Source organism: Physcomitrium patens, chromosome 2 (genome assembly GCF_059467195.1).
Source record: "Physcomitrium patens ecotype Gransden chromosome 2, ASM5946719v1, whole genome shotgun sequence".
NCBI classification, from domain to species: domain Eukaryota; kingdom Viridiplantae; phylum Streptophyta; class Bryopsida; order Funariales; family Funariaceae; genus Physcomitrium; species Physcomitrium patens.
In genome coordinates this window covers 9,451,353-9,465,782 of record NC_143411.1, presented here as the reverse complement: position 1 = coordinate 9,465,782, position 14,430 = coordinate 9,451,353, and the positions used below count along the sequence as shown (strand labels likewise).

The following is a 14,430-nucleotide window of genomic DNA, read 5'->3' as shown; positions in this document are numbered from 1 at the left end:
AAATCAATAACATGTATTATTTACATAATTAGAAAGAATAATGACATGCATAGTAGCAAACTTGGTTTCACAAGTTTGATTTGATTTAATTTGGTTTCACCTTGTGTTATTGATTTAATTTGGTTTCATCTAATTTAAAGTTTTTTAAAGCCAAATTACAAGAATTCTTACTCTAAAATATCATAAAGTATAAAATTTTGACCAATAAATATTTGCTTTATAGCAAAGACCTAAAATCTTAAGTTGTAACAATTAATTTAAACTATAGAACAACAAAGACAACAAAAATGACCATGTTGTATCTTTTTAAATCTTAGTTAAGTGTGCTAAAAACAAATATATTAATTAATTTAAGAATACCATTAACAAAAATTAAAACATTTATAATATATGCGAAATTAAATACATTTAAAAAATATACTTGCATTAACATCTCAAATTGTTTTAAAAAATAAATAAAATTATGCGTCCAATTATATATATATATATATATATATATATAGATAGATAGATAGAGTTGTCAAATTCAAGGTCTTCAAATATCACTGATTTCTCTATTAATCTTTTTTTGGTCTTATTATGGATTTAAGATTTGATCTTATTGTTTTTTTAAAAAATCTTCAGATACAACTTAGAACAATATAATATCAAATATATTAAGCTTTATACTAAAATAAAAGTTTATTGTAATGAAAATAAATAAAATAAAATAAGACAAAATAAAAGTAGATTTTAATAATATTAGACTATTCAAAAGATTTTAAAATAATGTACCATAATCTTACACAACTTTAATTATAAATAGATATTGAAAGATCTATGACTAAGCATGATACATTATCAAATCATTTTCAAAAAAAAAGTTTTAAAATTAAAATATATAAAAATATAATATTTTTTGATGAAAAATTGTTTATATCTATATATATACAAATGTATAAAATGACAAAATCAGCAAATTGTTTACTGTAACCTTATTACAAAATTTGATAGAAATTAGAAGAAACCATGTGATACAACTTCGTTGAATATGACAAAACATAATATTTCAAAAATTAAAAATGACTTCAAAAAATTCTTGAAAATCACACAAACATGTCTATTAAATTATTAAAATATAACTAAAGATTCTAAAAAAGATAAAAGTTTATATGATTGAACTCCTCTTCTACCAAAGGTCCATATCTCCTATACTAATCCAAAACCTTCACATGGAGGTTTTGAGGCCTCATGTGACGAGCGAACAAATAAGTATACAAATAAATTCTTTGAGCTGAACACAGTGGACTCTTTTGTGAAATCCCATACGTAACACACATTCAAGCAACCTTGAACCCGTGATGAGGGATCTCTTTGGGAGCGCAAAAAAGTGCTTCCCAAATCGAAGGACGAATTCTTCATCGCTGTCGGATGACTTCCGAATGACTACCCTCCCCTCATTCTTGACCACGACGCAAATGTCCCAGCATTTGCAATAGAACCCAAAATCCAGACAGTCCCGTATCCAGGCGCTCTAAATGATGTCATCCTGCAACACTGTTAACACCATGTGCCTCCCATGCCTTGGAGGAATTTCATTGTTTCAACCTCACACATTCCTTCGCATGCTACGTACTGTGGCCAACTCCAAAGCTAATCAAATCTGAAAATTAAGGATTTGTAAACATCATTGTACTGTGTTCTTAAAAGAAATTGAAAGACGCTTTTCCTTCTATCCGCATGTGACCATTTACAGAATCAAAAATTCGCATATCTACATTGTTGCGACTGCTCTCAGCAATAATTAGCCTGCTTCTGTGAAAAGACTGAGAAAATCTGCACAAAAAATCCGAAGATTCGCCTACCATGAATTTTGCCTCTACAAGTTTGTACACCACATGAGTTCTCCATTCCAGAACATTATGTACAGGTTCTGAAGCGATTTACGATTAAAGAGGAACATATCCCAATAGAGCTGTTTGCGGACAATTATCATTGATTGTATATGGTACTATGCATTAGAAACTCGGCACTCTATTGGTTTTTGTCTTTACAAAGATCAAGAGGTACGTTCGAAGTTTGAAAGAAGTAGTAATAGAAATGCAATTCTAGTAAAGGTACAGTGTAAAGAAAAGGACAAGTGGTGACATCACAGAATGACCAATTTTTTATGTCATACCGGAAGCTTCTACTTCTGATCACTTACAGAAGTGGGATTACTCTCCACAGGTTCTGCTTTCCAAACAATGTCTTTGAGACCTTTCGAAAGATTTTTGTAGAACTGCAACAGCACGACCAGAAACACAGATTGAGCATACTGCAATTGAAAAAAACAACAACGGCTAAACTTATAATCATGTACAACACCAACAGTATTAGAAATGAGATATTTCCAAGGAACTGCACAAGCATACGAGTAAGAATTCCCTGGACAGGACCTACAAATGAAAAGTAGTTGCAATAGTTGCAATAGTTGACTCTTACATGGTTGTACTCCAACGTATCACCACTGTCTTTTTGTAATTCAACCATGAAAAGAGAGGGTGTCACCTCGAACACCTCAGTTGACACTGAAAGATACCCTTTCCTGCCCAACTTATCACCTTGCAATTTCATTTTGTAATCTTTCTTTTGAATATTGAAGCCCAAGGGCTTCGCAGCATCTTCAATAGTGCTGAGGATTTCTTTGGCAGGTTTCTTGCTTGTAAATCGCGTCTCCTTCTTATCAGGTATCTAAGGATCAAAGTCACTAGACAAGGTTAGGTGATGTTTGAATCAAGTCCAGTCGAAGGACTTTATGCACTAATTCCCTGCTTTTGCACACCCAACGTAAAGCTCGTTTAGCCGAGATCAGTTCTGTGTCAACCATCAGTAATTTTCCAATCGCTTGATTTAATAGTAAGGCAATCCATGACTACATGGTTGAATTAAAGTTGCACAAAATACCTCCTTAGTCTCAAACAGACTCGAAAGATTGAGGCCTTGAGAGAGAGAGATGAGTTCGAAGGCGTTCATCGCAACAGGCTTTGTTTCTTTCTTCTCTATTATCATATGCTCCTGAATTTAGGTAGATAAGTATCAAAATCAATGAATTTAATACAGCACAAGTTAATGCCAAGATACACACCACTTTCACAACTCCCATTGGGCAAAGCACAAGCTTCAGCTTCGTCCAAGACCAGGAAAGAATAAAGATGCTATCCGCCTTACTGTTGATTCGTTGAAGATGGAATCCAAATCATCAAGACTGACGTTAGCTTCTCTATCAAACTTGGCTGGATTATATCCTTTCTTGAACCAGTCATTTTCATGGATTTGAGCTGCTGTTATGCGCTGCAAACCATTTCCATATAGACGGAAACATGATTCAGAAAACAGAATTGCTCCTAAAAAAATAAAATATTCTCAAAAATTACTAAAAAACAAACTCCCGATGAGGTGCAGGAGAAGAGCTACACCGAAAGCCGTGGGAACAAAATAACCTGTTACTTACAGTTCTAGGATTGGGGTCCAATATCCTTGAAATTAATTTCCGGGCACCTGATGAAAACCAGGAAGGCCATGAAAATTGGGCTCGATATATCTGTAGTCAAAAAAAAAAAAAAACAAAAAAACAAAAACAAAAAAAAAGATAAAGAAAAAAAGACAGAAGACTGACAGATTGAAAATAGCATCCACAAATTCAGTGAACAAGATTATACAGCAAATAGCTTTCAAACTCGCAGATAAACCCAGAACGTTAACAATAAAAAGAGTACCTTCTTGTATAAAGCCAGTATCGTAGGCTCTTCAAAAGGTAAGTAGCCAGCCATCAGCACGTACAATATAACACCACACGACCACATGTCAGCGGTAGCTCCTGAATAGCCCTTATCCATGATTACCTCTGGAGCCACATAGTTGGGTGTCCCGCAAGTCGTGTGAAGCAACCCATCCTCCTGCACAGCACAAATTTAAGTTAAGTTTCACTCTATTTAGTATAAGTCAAGTGTCTAATTACGTACATAAGTAAATGTTTTGGTGAAAACATTTATAAGAATGTCGCGTTGAGTTTTAGGCAGAAAAAACTTGGTCTTACCCTAAATTGTTGAGGTAACGCACTTAGACCAAAGTCTGAAATCTTCAAGTTACCTTCGGCATCTAGAAGCAGATTCTCAGGCTGCAAACACTTCAAATAATTTTTTTTAACATAACTGCAACTAATAACAATGGCAATGGTATTCATTCTTTAATCGACATTCTTCAAAGAGTGTTTTCATGAATACACGCAAAACACAAGAACTAAGTTTTGATGTGACAACTAATATAAAGATGCGATGCTGGATACAATTACCTTCAAATCTCTATGAAAAACTTGCCGACTATGACAGTAATCAACTGCATCGATGAGCTGGTGGAAGTACTTCCTAGCCTCGGTCTCTGACAATCTCCCTTGTTTGGCCTGGAATCAGCCATACGATAACACATAGGTGAGAAAATAAAATACTTCGAAATGCTCCCAGAATGAAGGTGAGACTGCTTTACTGCTGCTAAAAATCATCGACACCCTTGCTTAAAAATGAACAAAGAAACCAGCTACAGACAATAACATTCCTTGCCAACTTTCACCAACTAGAAAACTTACGATCTTGTTGAAGAGCTCGCCACCTGTGACATACTCCAGCACAATGTAGATCTTTGTCCTGCTCGCCATCACCTGCAGAGAAAACACTTCATTAGGCCCTAATATCCAAAAACGTGGTTGATGACATTGATGACAATCAAGAAAAGCAAAATGTAAAAAGATCTAACCTCCAAAAGCTGGACGACGTAGGGATGCTTCACAAGCTTCATAGTGGAAATTTCTCTTTTGATCTGCTCAACCATCCTATGCTTAAGAATTTTTTCTTTGTCCAGGATTTTAATGGCCACGAGCGCTCCGGTGTCCAAGTGCTTAGCAACTTTAACTTTGGCAAAAGTACCCTCACCAAGGGTCTTGCCAAGGTCGTATTTTCCAACTCGCGTGCGTTCAGCGGTGGAAGTCATGGTCACTTAAGTTTTCTGTGATCGAATCTACTGAATTTTCAAACTTCTTGAAATTGTTCTGGCTTCGAGCGCTCTTTCTTACTCTGAAATTTCACAAAAAGAATCTGCATGGACAATGTTGAAATAAATACCGTGGACTTGAAAGGACAATCCATTTTTCCGCACGAAGCGGAAGACAGTATTCGACATCAGAGGGCAAACATTTCAAATTAAGAAATTTAAGGAAAAAACTCTCTAGAGGCGCGAATACTGTGTCAATCCCCAACTAGGCAAATGCATGCAGTCATTGCTACAATTGGGTGAATAAAAAGAAGCTTACAATTTAAAAATCAAATTAAAAAAAAAAGATTTCGAGAGTCTCTAAGGGGCTCTCAAAGAGTGCTAATATTAAAGTCCACAATTTTTGAAGAATGTAAAGTAACATCCTGACAGCTAAGTTGACACAACACCTCTCGTGATTCAGGCTGAAAAAACACAAAAACACCGGAACAGCTCTACACCAACTGAAAAATGTGCCTACAAAGGAAAGCATTATGAGAAGGAGTCCAAGTGTATTCGAATACTATGACTCACAAAGAAACTAACATTCCATTATTGCTGGTTGGCTTGGCCGTCAGCATGACAACAGCAGATCCTCGACATACTCTCTCCTGGCTAAAAAAATCTGTAGCGCGTTTCGCCTTCTCGCAGAGTCGTTGAAAGGCAGGTAAAGAAATGGCAGAGACAAACCTTGACCTGCCAAACTTCGCATGCTGCCAGGTAGCCTCGTCCGCATCCTGCAACCAAACTCATATCCAGTTTCACCACAACTTCTACCCTTTCATAACTCCATCCTAAAAACTCACACAGGCCCGACCTTCATCTGACCTCGACCCGACACCGATCCCGTTCCTCTAAAAAAAACAAAAAAAAAAACAGAAAAAAAAAAAAAAAAAAACAAAACAAAACAAAACAAAAAACAAAACAAAACAAGACAAAACACAACACGAAGAGTCTCAAATGCACTCCGAACAAAACTCAAATGCGACTCTCAAAGCTCCCCGCAACTCTTAGCTCTCCTCTCTCAGCATGCGCGACGAGGTGAGGCAGCACCAGACTCTGCAAAACTGAACTCCTCCCCTGCAGTACTGGACCAGAATTCAACAACTGCAGAATATATATTTCGCCACGAGACGCATCGATAGAGCAACTGCAATTTGAGAAGATTTCCAACACACGCTGCATCTCTTCGAAATCACCGGCTCCTCAAAAGACCACGACGGAGAGAGAGAGCGTGAGTGGGTGAGTGTGTGTGAAAGAGTTCGCTTTCCGTAAGCACCTCCCAACACTTCCATCGTTCATTTAATGATACCCGGATATGAGATCGGGGAAACTCGTACCTTACGATCGTGGCGGGCATCAACACCGCCACCTGTTGATCCATTCACGAAAAAACCAAAAGGTCCCCTTCATTTTTGTGGTGGATGTTGTTGGACAGCTTTGGAGTAGCAATCAATATGATAGTGATATACAACAGAAGAGCCTCTCTGGATAGTAGTGGCCTTGGGGTTTGACCCACCAACTCCCATCTCAGTCCCCCAGATGCCTTCCTTGCTTGGCAATGGTAAGGTAATAGGAAGGCGGGCCCCATCTCCACTGCCACTCCCCACCCTTGGTTGCGTTCCCATTGGTGCAAACTCTGGCGTTCACAATGTGGGTTGTTGCATGTGGCCTTCACCTTTTGTCACTCCAGAAAGCATCTCCGGTTGAGCTTCGGGATTGCAATGTGGCAAGGTCCCATTTCAGAGTGTTGTGGGCAAAATGTTGTAGGGTTAGTCGGGTGGGTCCAAGGGGGAGCTTCCATTGTCCAGTTGGAACTGGGATTTGGATGGGAACTTGTGGGAACGGATGGATGTGTCAATGTTCCTACTCCAGGTCTGCGTTTCATCCTCATCCTGTGTATTGATTCTGAATTTGATTTGGGATGTTGCTGATGTCACCACAGTTTCTGGTATTGCCACAACTCGCCATTTACCACATCCTTATTTAATATTAATTTTTTAAATAAATATGTTTCATTAATTATGTAAATATTCACATACACACATAGTGGTATCTCACATAATTTATATATCTTAACTATTATTTTTTGCATAATTGATAATATTTGTTGGCACTGAGTTTGTTCATAGGTTGTAAACTTATAACCTTGCTTTTTGCATAATCAATAATTAATCAATAAATAAATTATAAACCATAAATTAAGTGAGAAATTAAAGGAGAAATTTTGTAATTTTAGCATTGATTCTTTCTATAACAAATAGATGAATGTAGATTTGATAAGAATATAGATGATTTTTTTGTGCATTTAGAATTTTAGATTTATTGTTTTTATACTCTTTTAGACATTGCCTTATTGCAAAGGCCATGCTTACATTTTTTTTTTTTTTTTTTGTCTCCATACTCTTATATTTGTTGTTTTTGAAATTGCTACATCTCTTGGATCCAACCATTTTAACTCCTTTGTGTCAAACTAGGAAAAATGAGTAGAGGTTTTTGTAGGTGTATGAAGAAAAAATTAATGAGTTGATAAACTATGCAATATAAAAGACAATATGAAGTTTCAAGTTTCAAAAGCGTCAATACTTATTGTAATCCACAACAACTTTGCAAAGTTTTAGAATCTTATATATGCCAATTGTGTTAATAGGAATATTCATAAGATCAAAAAATATTTTTTGGAGCTGACAAAAGTACACAAGATGTTGATTCTATATAGATAAGAAGATCATGTACCAAATAGTCAATATAAATAATACAATTAATTTAAATTTATTATTATTATTATTATTATTATATATCAATTCTATAATTGATCATAGCATCTATAAAATATGTCAATACTAGAATAATATGAAATAATGATATTTTTTAAGAAAAGTATGTAATTTATATTTTATGATATCTCTAATAAGAACTATATTTAAAAAATATTAAGTTTCTATAATAATCTAGATACCATAAAAAATTTAAGAAATAAATTAAATAAGAAAATATAAATTGTTAAGAACATGAAAAACAATAAAATTATAAAAATAAAAACATATTCTTATTGAAACATGACTAGACTATCTTAAAACCCAAGATCCTTCCATTCCATAATAATATAAAGCCTCCTCACAAAATAGGATAAAATGAACCAAAAAAAAACTGAACGGAATTAAACAAAATAGGACATGAAAAACAAAATTGAGCAAATTGAAACAAAATAGAACAAATTTCAACAGAAAGATGCAAAACCAAACTTTATTAAGAGAAAGGGTCTGAAGCCATGCCTGACCAAATGTCCCAAAAGGCCATGGCCAGTCTTATTTATACCTTGTCATACTACCTTAGACTTTCTAGAATGTTCTTAGGTAGTAGGCCCTACCTAAATAACCGCCTTAAACTCATTTTCTAAAAAGTTTTATGATAGGCCCACCTAGATAACTGCCTTAAGCTTTCTTTTAGAAGGTTCTATGATACGTTCCACCTAAATGACCACCCCAAATCCTTTTTAGAATGTTCTGTGATGGATTCTACTTAGTCTACTAATCTAATCTCAATTCTAGAAACTTCCATGGTTCTAATTATCTATATAATTATCTTATCTATACCTTATGATAGTTAATCTCCCTTCACTAATGTGAAACGTCCTTGTTTTGCTTCCGATGGTATCTCAGAATTGTCTCTTGATAATGGGTGAGATTTTGTGCAAGTTCTTACATTGCATCATGAATGAAATAACCTTTAGGAAGAATTTTGTACTAAAGCTGTAGATTTCCATTGCCATGACAAAAGTAGCAATGCTCCAAAACACTATTCTCTTCATATTCTTATTAGTCATCAATTACAACTGGTGGTGGTAGTAGTTGGTGTCGATCCAAAAAGCACTTTGGCTCAGTATGAAATTCCTTTAGTTACAAAATATGGAAGATTAGATAAACCCGAATATGTAGTGGAAGCTCGAGATAATATGTGACATTAGATATCACTACAGAAATGTGGAAAGTTTCAAGCCATCTAGGTATTAGATTATGGATTTGGATTGATGTAGCAAGTGACAAGTTGGTGTTGGAAATTAATACCTGATTACTCTTTCAAAAAGTCTTGTATTGTTGATGATTATCTACATATTACTTTTGTCAATTTTGAGTAGTAAAGAGGTGATGCCATGCTTCTTGTAAGGCCATTATAAGTTCTTGTATAAATTTCTTTGCTGTCAAATTATTGGTGTCAATGGGATGATGGAGAGTTGCTTGCATAATCAGATACTGACTGGTATTAAGGAAAAATTGTGAATGATAGATATTTCTTTGAATACTATCATTGTAATCAAACTCTAAGGATGTCAAGTATTCATCTCAATCATTATGATGATCCGCCACAAATATCCACATCATATCTTCCAAGGTCCAATTTGCATGCTTTGTTTGTTTTTTTGTTTGACAATGGAAGGTTATAGACATGATAAGTTGTGTGCCTAGTAGCTTGAATAAGGCTTGCCAAAAACTTCCCGTGAAGGATAGATCTTGATTTGAAATAATGATATGATGTAATCCATGGTGACAAAAGTTGGTATTAAAGAAGACTTGTGCAAGCATTAGGACATCAATATTCGAGCGCACCACAGCCAAATGAAATTGCTTCCAAAATCAATTCACAAAGATGGCAACCGTGGTATGATTATGAGGCGTTTGTAGCAAATACGTAATTAGATCCATAGTCATGTGCTCTCAATATGTCATGGATAGCAGAATTGACTACAATAGTCCAAGAGACGCTGCGTTACATGCTTTGTTACGTTGACATGACTCGTATGAGTATAAAGATTCAAACATCATAATCTAAACCAGCCCAAAACCATGTCCTTGAGATCCATTCTAAGATCTTCTCTCATCTTAGATGTCCACATATTAGAATGTCATGTTTCTCTTGAAGTATACGCATCTAGAGTTTAGTATTGTTGGATATATAAATTTATTTTTTAAAATAGAGCAAGCCTTCATTAAGAGTATAATCTTAATATTATATATTGCCTACCTTCAATTGATCGCTAATCATCTTGAAATAAGCATCCTGTTATGTAGCTTCCTTCTATTCTCTCTCTTTGGTTATATTTGAAAAGATACTACTAATAATAATAACTTCTGTCTTATCTTCTAATTTTTTCTTTAAGTTTGATCTCTATGATAAATTATCTGGCATAGTATGTTATCGCCCTTGCTTATACTCAAGCTAGATATAAAAAAGCTGCAATTATTCTTTCTAACGATGATCCCACAATTTCATATTTTCTAGATACAAATCATGAAGCAAGGATTGATGGTCAGTCTGAATAACCATTGGTTTTTCCAATAGATAGTGTCGCCACACCTTTGTGGCATGTACAATTGCTAATTGCTCTCGATTACATGTAATGTAATTGAGCTATGCCCTTCTGAGCTTGCATGATTCATATGCCATAGATTAAAGGCTCCTACCAAAGTCTTATTGATGGACTGCTCCAATAATAAAGTCGAAAGCATTAATGACAAGTTTACAAGGGAGATTAGGATCATACGATTGTAATATTAGAGTAGTAATGAATGCCTCCTTCAAATTATCAAAGACATTTTGTTGCTTCAGTTTCCATTCAAATAGGGCACCTTTCTCCAATAGGTTTATCAATGAGGTAGCAATGTGAGCAAATCGTAAAACAAAATGGCGATAGTATCCAACAAGGCCTGAAAATGAGCAAATTTTAGAAGCATCCTTAGGAGTTGGCCAATCTTTTATTATTTTTATCTTATCTTGCTTCATATGCATACCTTCAAAGGACACCACATGCTCCAAAAAGGTGACTTTTGACTTCCAAAGTTTATATTTTGATTGCTTGTAATAAAAGCAACTATCTTGTAATCGATGCAGTACCTCTTGTAGGTGTTGTCCATGCTCTTTAGAGATTTTATTATATACAAGAATATAATCAATGAAGAAGACTACATACTTATTCAAAAGATCTAGAAAAAAAAACTTTTTATGTGACTATGAAAGAGGTTGGAGTATTGGTGAAGCCAAATGATAAAATCAGCCATTTAAATTATCCATAGCGTGTATAAAATGTCGTCTTTTTTATATCCTCTCTTGCAATAGGTGTTTGTCAATATCTACTTCAAAGATCTAATTAACTAAAGATAGTCACACCTCAAAGTTTGTCAAAAAGATCATCCACACGTGGAAGTAGATATGCATTTTTAATAGTCTGCTTATTTAAACCTCAATAGTCTATGCAAAGGCAAAGTCCGCCATCTTTCTTAGGTATAAGAATATGGATGCTCCCTATAGTGATGTGCTTTCTTAAATGAGACCTTTCTCTAAGAGTTCATCCAATGTCTTTTGCAGCTCTTGAAGTTCTTTTGGTGCTAGGTGATAAATTGTTCGACTTGATAGTTTGGCTCCTAGCAATAGTTCTATTTGAAAGGGGGCACCTTAATCAAGACGTATGCCATTAGATAGATCGATTGGAAAGACATCATGATATTCCTGTATAAGTTGCTTTGCCCATTCTATCCTTTCAATTGTCTTTCCTACTACTGACATAAGATTTCGAACCACCATTTATATTAGTTACTTATGTTATAGTTGCTTCTCCATAAAAGTCATTCCTACAAATAAATCTTTGATTGCACATTGTCATTCCTCTTCATTTGATATGGAAGTGCGAAGAATCATCTTGCGTCCTCTATCTTTAAAAGAGATTGTCCTTACTATCCAATCAATTTACTTATTTTTCATCTTCAACTATGGCATACCAATGATAACATCATACCTTTGTTTTGTTATCTTGGATCTCTCTTTTAAGACATATATGTCTGTCAATTTTAAGGTTTCTTCTTCATACGTCTTACTCAATATATTCTCTCAATCTTCTACAAAGTATATTCTTCCTCTTTTGATTTCTTTGGTTTTAATTCCAAACCGATAGACAATTTTAGTTGAGATACAATTTTCTGTAGAGCCACAACCTATAAGTATTTGACATGGTTGTTTTCTTAATAGTCTTGTTAGAAGCAGTAGTTGACTCTTTTTATAGTTGTTCGAGGCTATGTCATTTGTCTGTAAGAGACAATAATTACTCCCAGTACTGGCTCCCAGCACCTTTATTGGGGAGTTTCATTTTTCTACTCTGACTTATTATCGACTTCATGAGCTTCTAGACTATGAACTCGCCTTGTCTTCCTAGTACTTGCACTTTGACATTTTGGACAACCTCTAACTTGATGGCCTAGCTTCCAATAATAGAAATATAATTTTTTTTGTACCAATATTTGTCGTCTTTGTAATGTCCATGATCCTTGTAAGGCATCAATCTCTATTGACATTCGTTGTTGTGCCATAATATTAGATAGTGGTAAAGGACTTTGTGCTATAGGTCGTATTCCACAATTTTTGAAATCGATAGCATCGACCCTCTTTGTAATCCAAATTGCCCCTTCGAATGTTTATGGATCTCTTAGCTCTATCTCTCACTGGACTTTAGGTTTCAAACCTTGTAGGAATCGATCCACCATCTCCACCTTTGAAACATTGTCAATTTGAAGACAAAAGGTCTTGAACGAGAGACATAATCTTGCATCGATCTAGCTTGTGTAAGATTTGTTAAGTGATCATATTGTCATAATGTAATATGACTACATAGTGAAATTATAATCAAAATTAAACTTTTGATTAATATCTAATTATCTTAGTTCAGTTATAATTTGAGTTATCTAAAGATGGATTTTATAAAAGCCTCTTAGGTTATTTTCTTATCTTAATAATTAGTAAGTTGAAGGTTAGTTAATAATTTTACCTTCTAAGTTGTAGAGACTCTTCTACTACCTTAGAAAGACCATAAATTAATAAAATCATAGTATAAGAGGTAAATGGTTGGTATGGTTGATACTAGGGTCAAGTTAAGGATAGAATTGGGCTAAAAAATCCTTAGGATAAGTTAGATTGATACTTGGGGGTCGACCATTTGTTAGACAAGGTCGAAATCAAACCTTTGGTCGCTAAAACGACTGCCGAGGGCAAGTTAGGGATTGATTTGAAGATCAAAGGATAAAATTAGAGAGCTAGCTTGAAGTTCTTTTTAGAGGCATAAGGATTGTTTTTTGAGGGTTTTTGAGGACTTAGCAATTTTTGTTCGAAGTCAAGGATTATATTAGTGATTTGGATTTTATATAATATAATTAGGGCTAGTAATTTTGGCTAGTTTGCACAATTTAAGTAACATCTATGGTTGAAAATTTGAAATTATTTAGATTTTTAGGTGTGCTAAGTGTATAATTTTTTTTTTGATAATCTAATGGCATGGTTTAGAGATATCTAGTTTTTAGCACAAGAGGATTTTAGAAGGTGGCAGTTTGAGGTTGGGTAGGATTTCTATGATATCTTAAGATCTATTAATTGGATTAAGGTAGAAATTGGCATGGTGTTGAAGGACTTGAAGATCAAGCTACACACCAATTTTGAGACAAAGTTCACAATTGAAAAGGGAGAAATCACTACTGGGATTTTTGCTTTACTTTTCAAGTTGGCAGCCAAGTAACATCAGTGCAATTTTTGGAGGTTTTCTAACAATTTGTATGTTGGATTGGGCTAAAAATTCTTGAGCATATAGAAGACTTACATTGACAATTGCATGCAAAATTGTACATCAAGTGGACGGTCGGATTGGATGTTACAGCTTATTAAAGCTCATTGATTAAGATTGGGACTTACAAGAAAAATCTAAATTGCTTAAATATGAAAGTAACAAGGTAATTGGAATTTATATATGGTTAAGACTACTAAGAAGAGTATTTTTAGTACTTTTGAATTGAAATTCAGATTATATTCTTCTCATATGGATGAAACCTATTAGGATTTCTTGGCTATTTGTAAAACACAATCTCACCTTCTATACCTAGGTGCCCGATGCATTCCTGAGCAAGACAATACATCATATGACAACATGTTATCTTCTGTACATTGATGGATCAAAATTGATTCCTAAACTTGGTCTCAATCTCTTCCTAGTCACAAAATCTACCTTGAGCTCTGTAACTTTGAATTTGATGTCGCCACCAAATAGCTATCATATCTTTCAAATAGTTGGTTGCATATATAATTCGTTTAGTGGTATTTGCCTCAGATAGTATGAGGTATTTTTGCATATTGAAGAGCCATTGACATATATCTTCTTGTCTTGAAGTTCTAGAGTATGTATTAAGCTTATTCAATTTCAAACTAGCAGATGTCGATTCACTTGTCCTTAAGACTTCTATTTGTCCATGCAAAGTAGCTATTTGGCCTAAGAGGTGTTTTATTTGAGCCTCTATCTAGGATTGCTTTGCCATATCTCTTATATTTTAATTTCTCTGCTAGACTCCACTATTATAA

At 34.6% G+C, this 14,430-nt stretch overlaps 1 protein-coding gene across 3 annotated transcripts; it reads right to left on the bottom strand.

Moving 5' to 3' along the window:
• Positions 1-1,024: 1,024 nt before the first annotated feature.
• LOC112278765 (CBL-interacting protein kinase 23) lies at positions 1,025-6,253 on the bottom strand. Of its 3 annotated transcripts, none has more exons than XM_024512499.3 (11): positions 5,578-6,253; positions 4,771-5,108; positions 4,604-4,675; positions 4,313-4,420; positions 4,058-4,138; positions 3,738-3,917; positions 3,473-3,562; positions 3,190-3,312; positions 2,926-3,036; positions 2,464-2,712; positions 1,025-2,260 (listed from the first exon to the last, which is right to left on the bottom strand). In XM_024512499.3, exons 2-11 carry the CDS (start codon positions 5,002-5,004, stop codon positions 2,168-2,170), a joined length of 1,341 nt encoding a protein of 446 aa, XP_024368267.1. In that variant the 5' UTR covers positions 5,005-5,108; positions 5,578-6,253; the 3' UTR covers positions 1,025-2,167. The 3 variants fall into 3 exon arrangements, with proteins under 3 accessions (XP_024368267.1, XP_024368266.1, XP_090101842.1); XM_024512498.3 differs by having other exon boundaries at positions 5,590-6,253; XM_090245716.1 differs by having other exon boundaries at positions 5,734-6,253.
• Between the last annotated feature and the right edge of the window lie 8,177 nt (positions 6,254-14,430).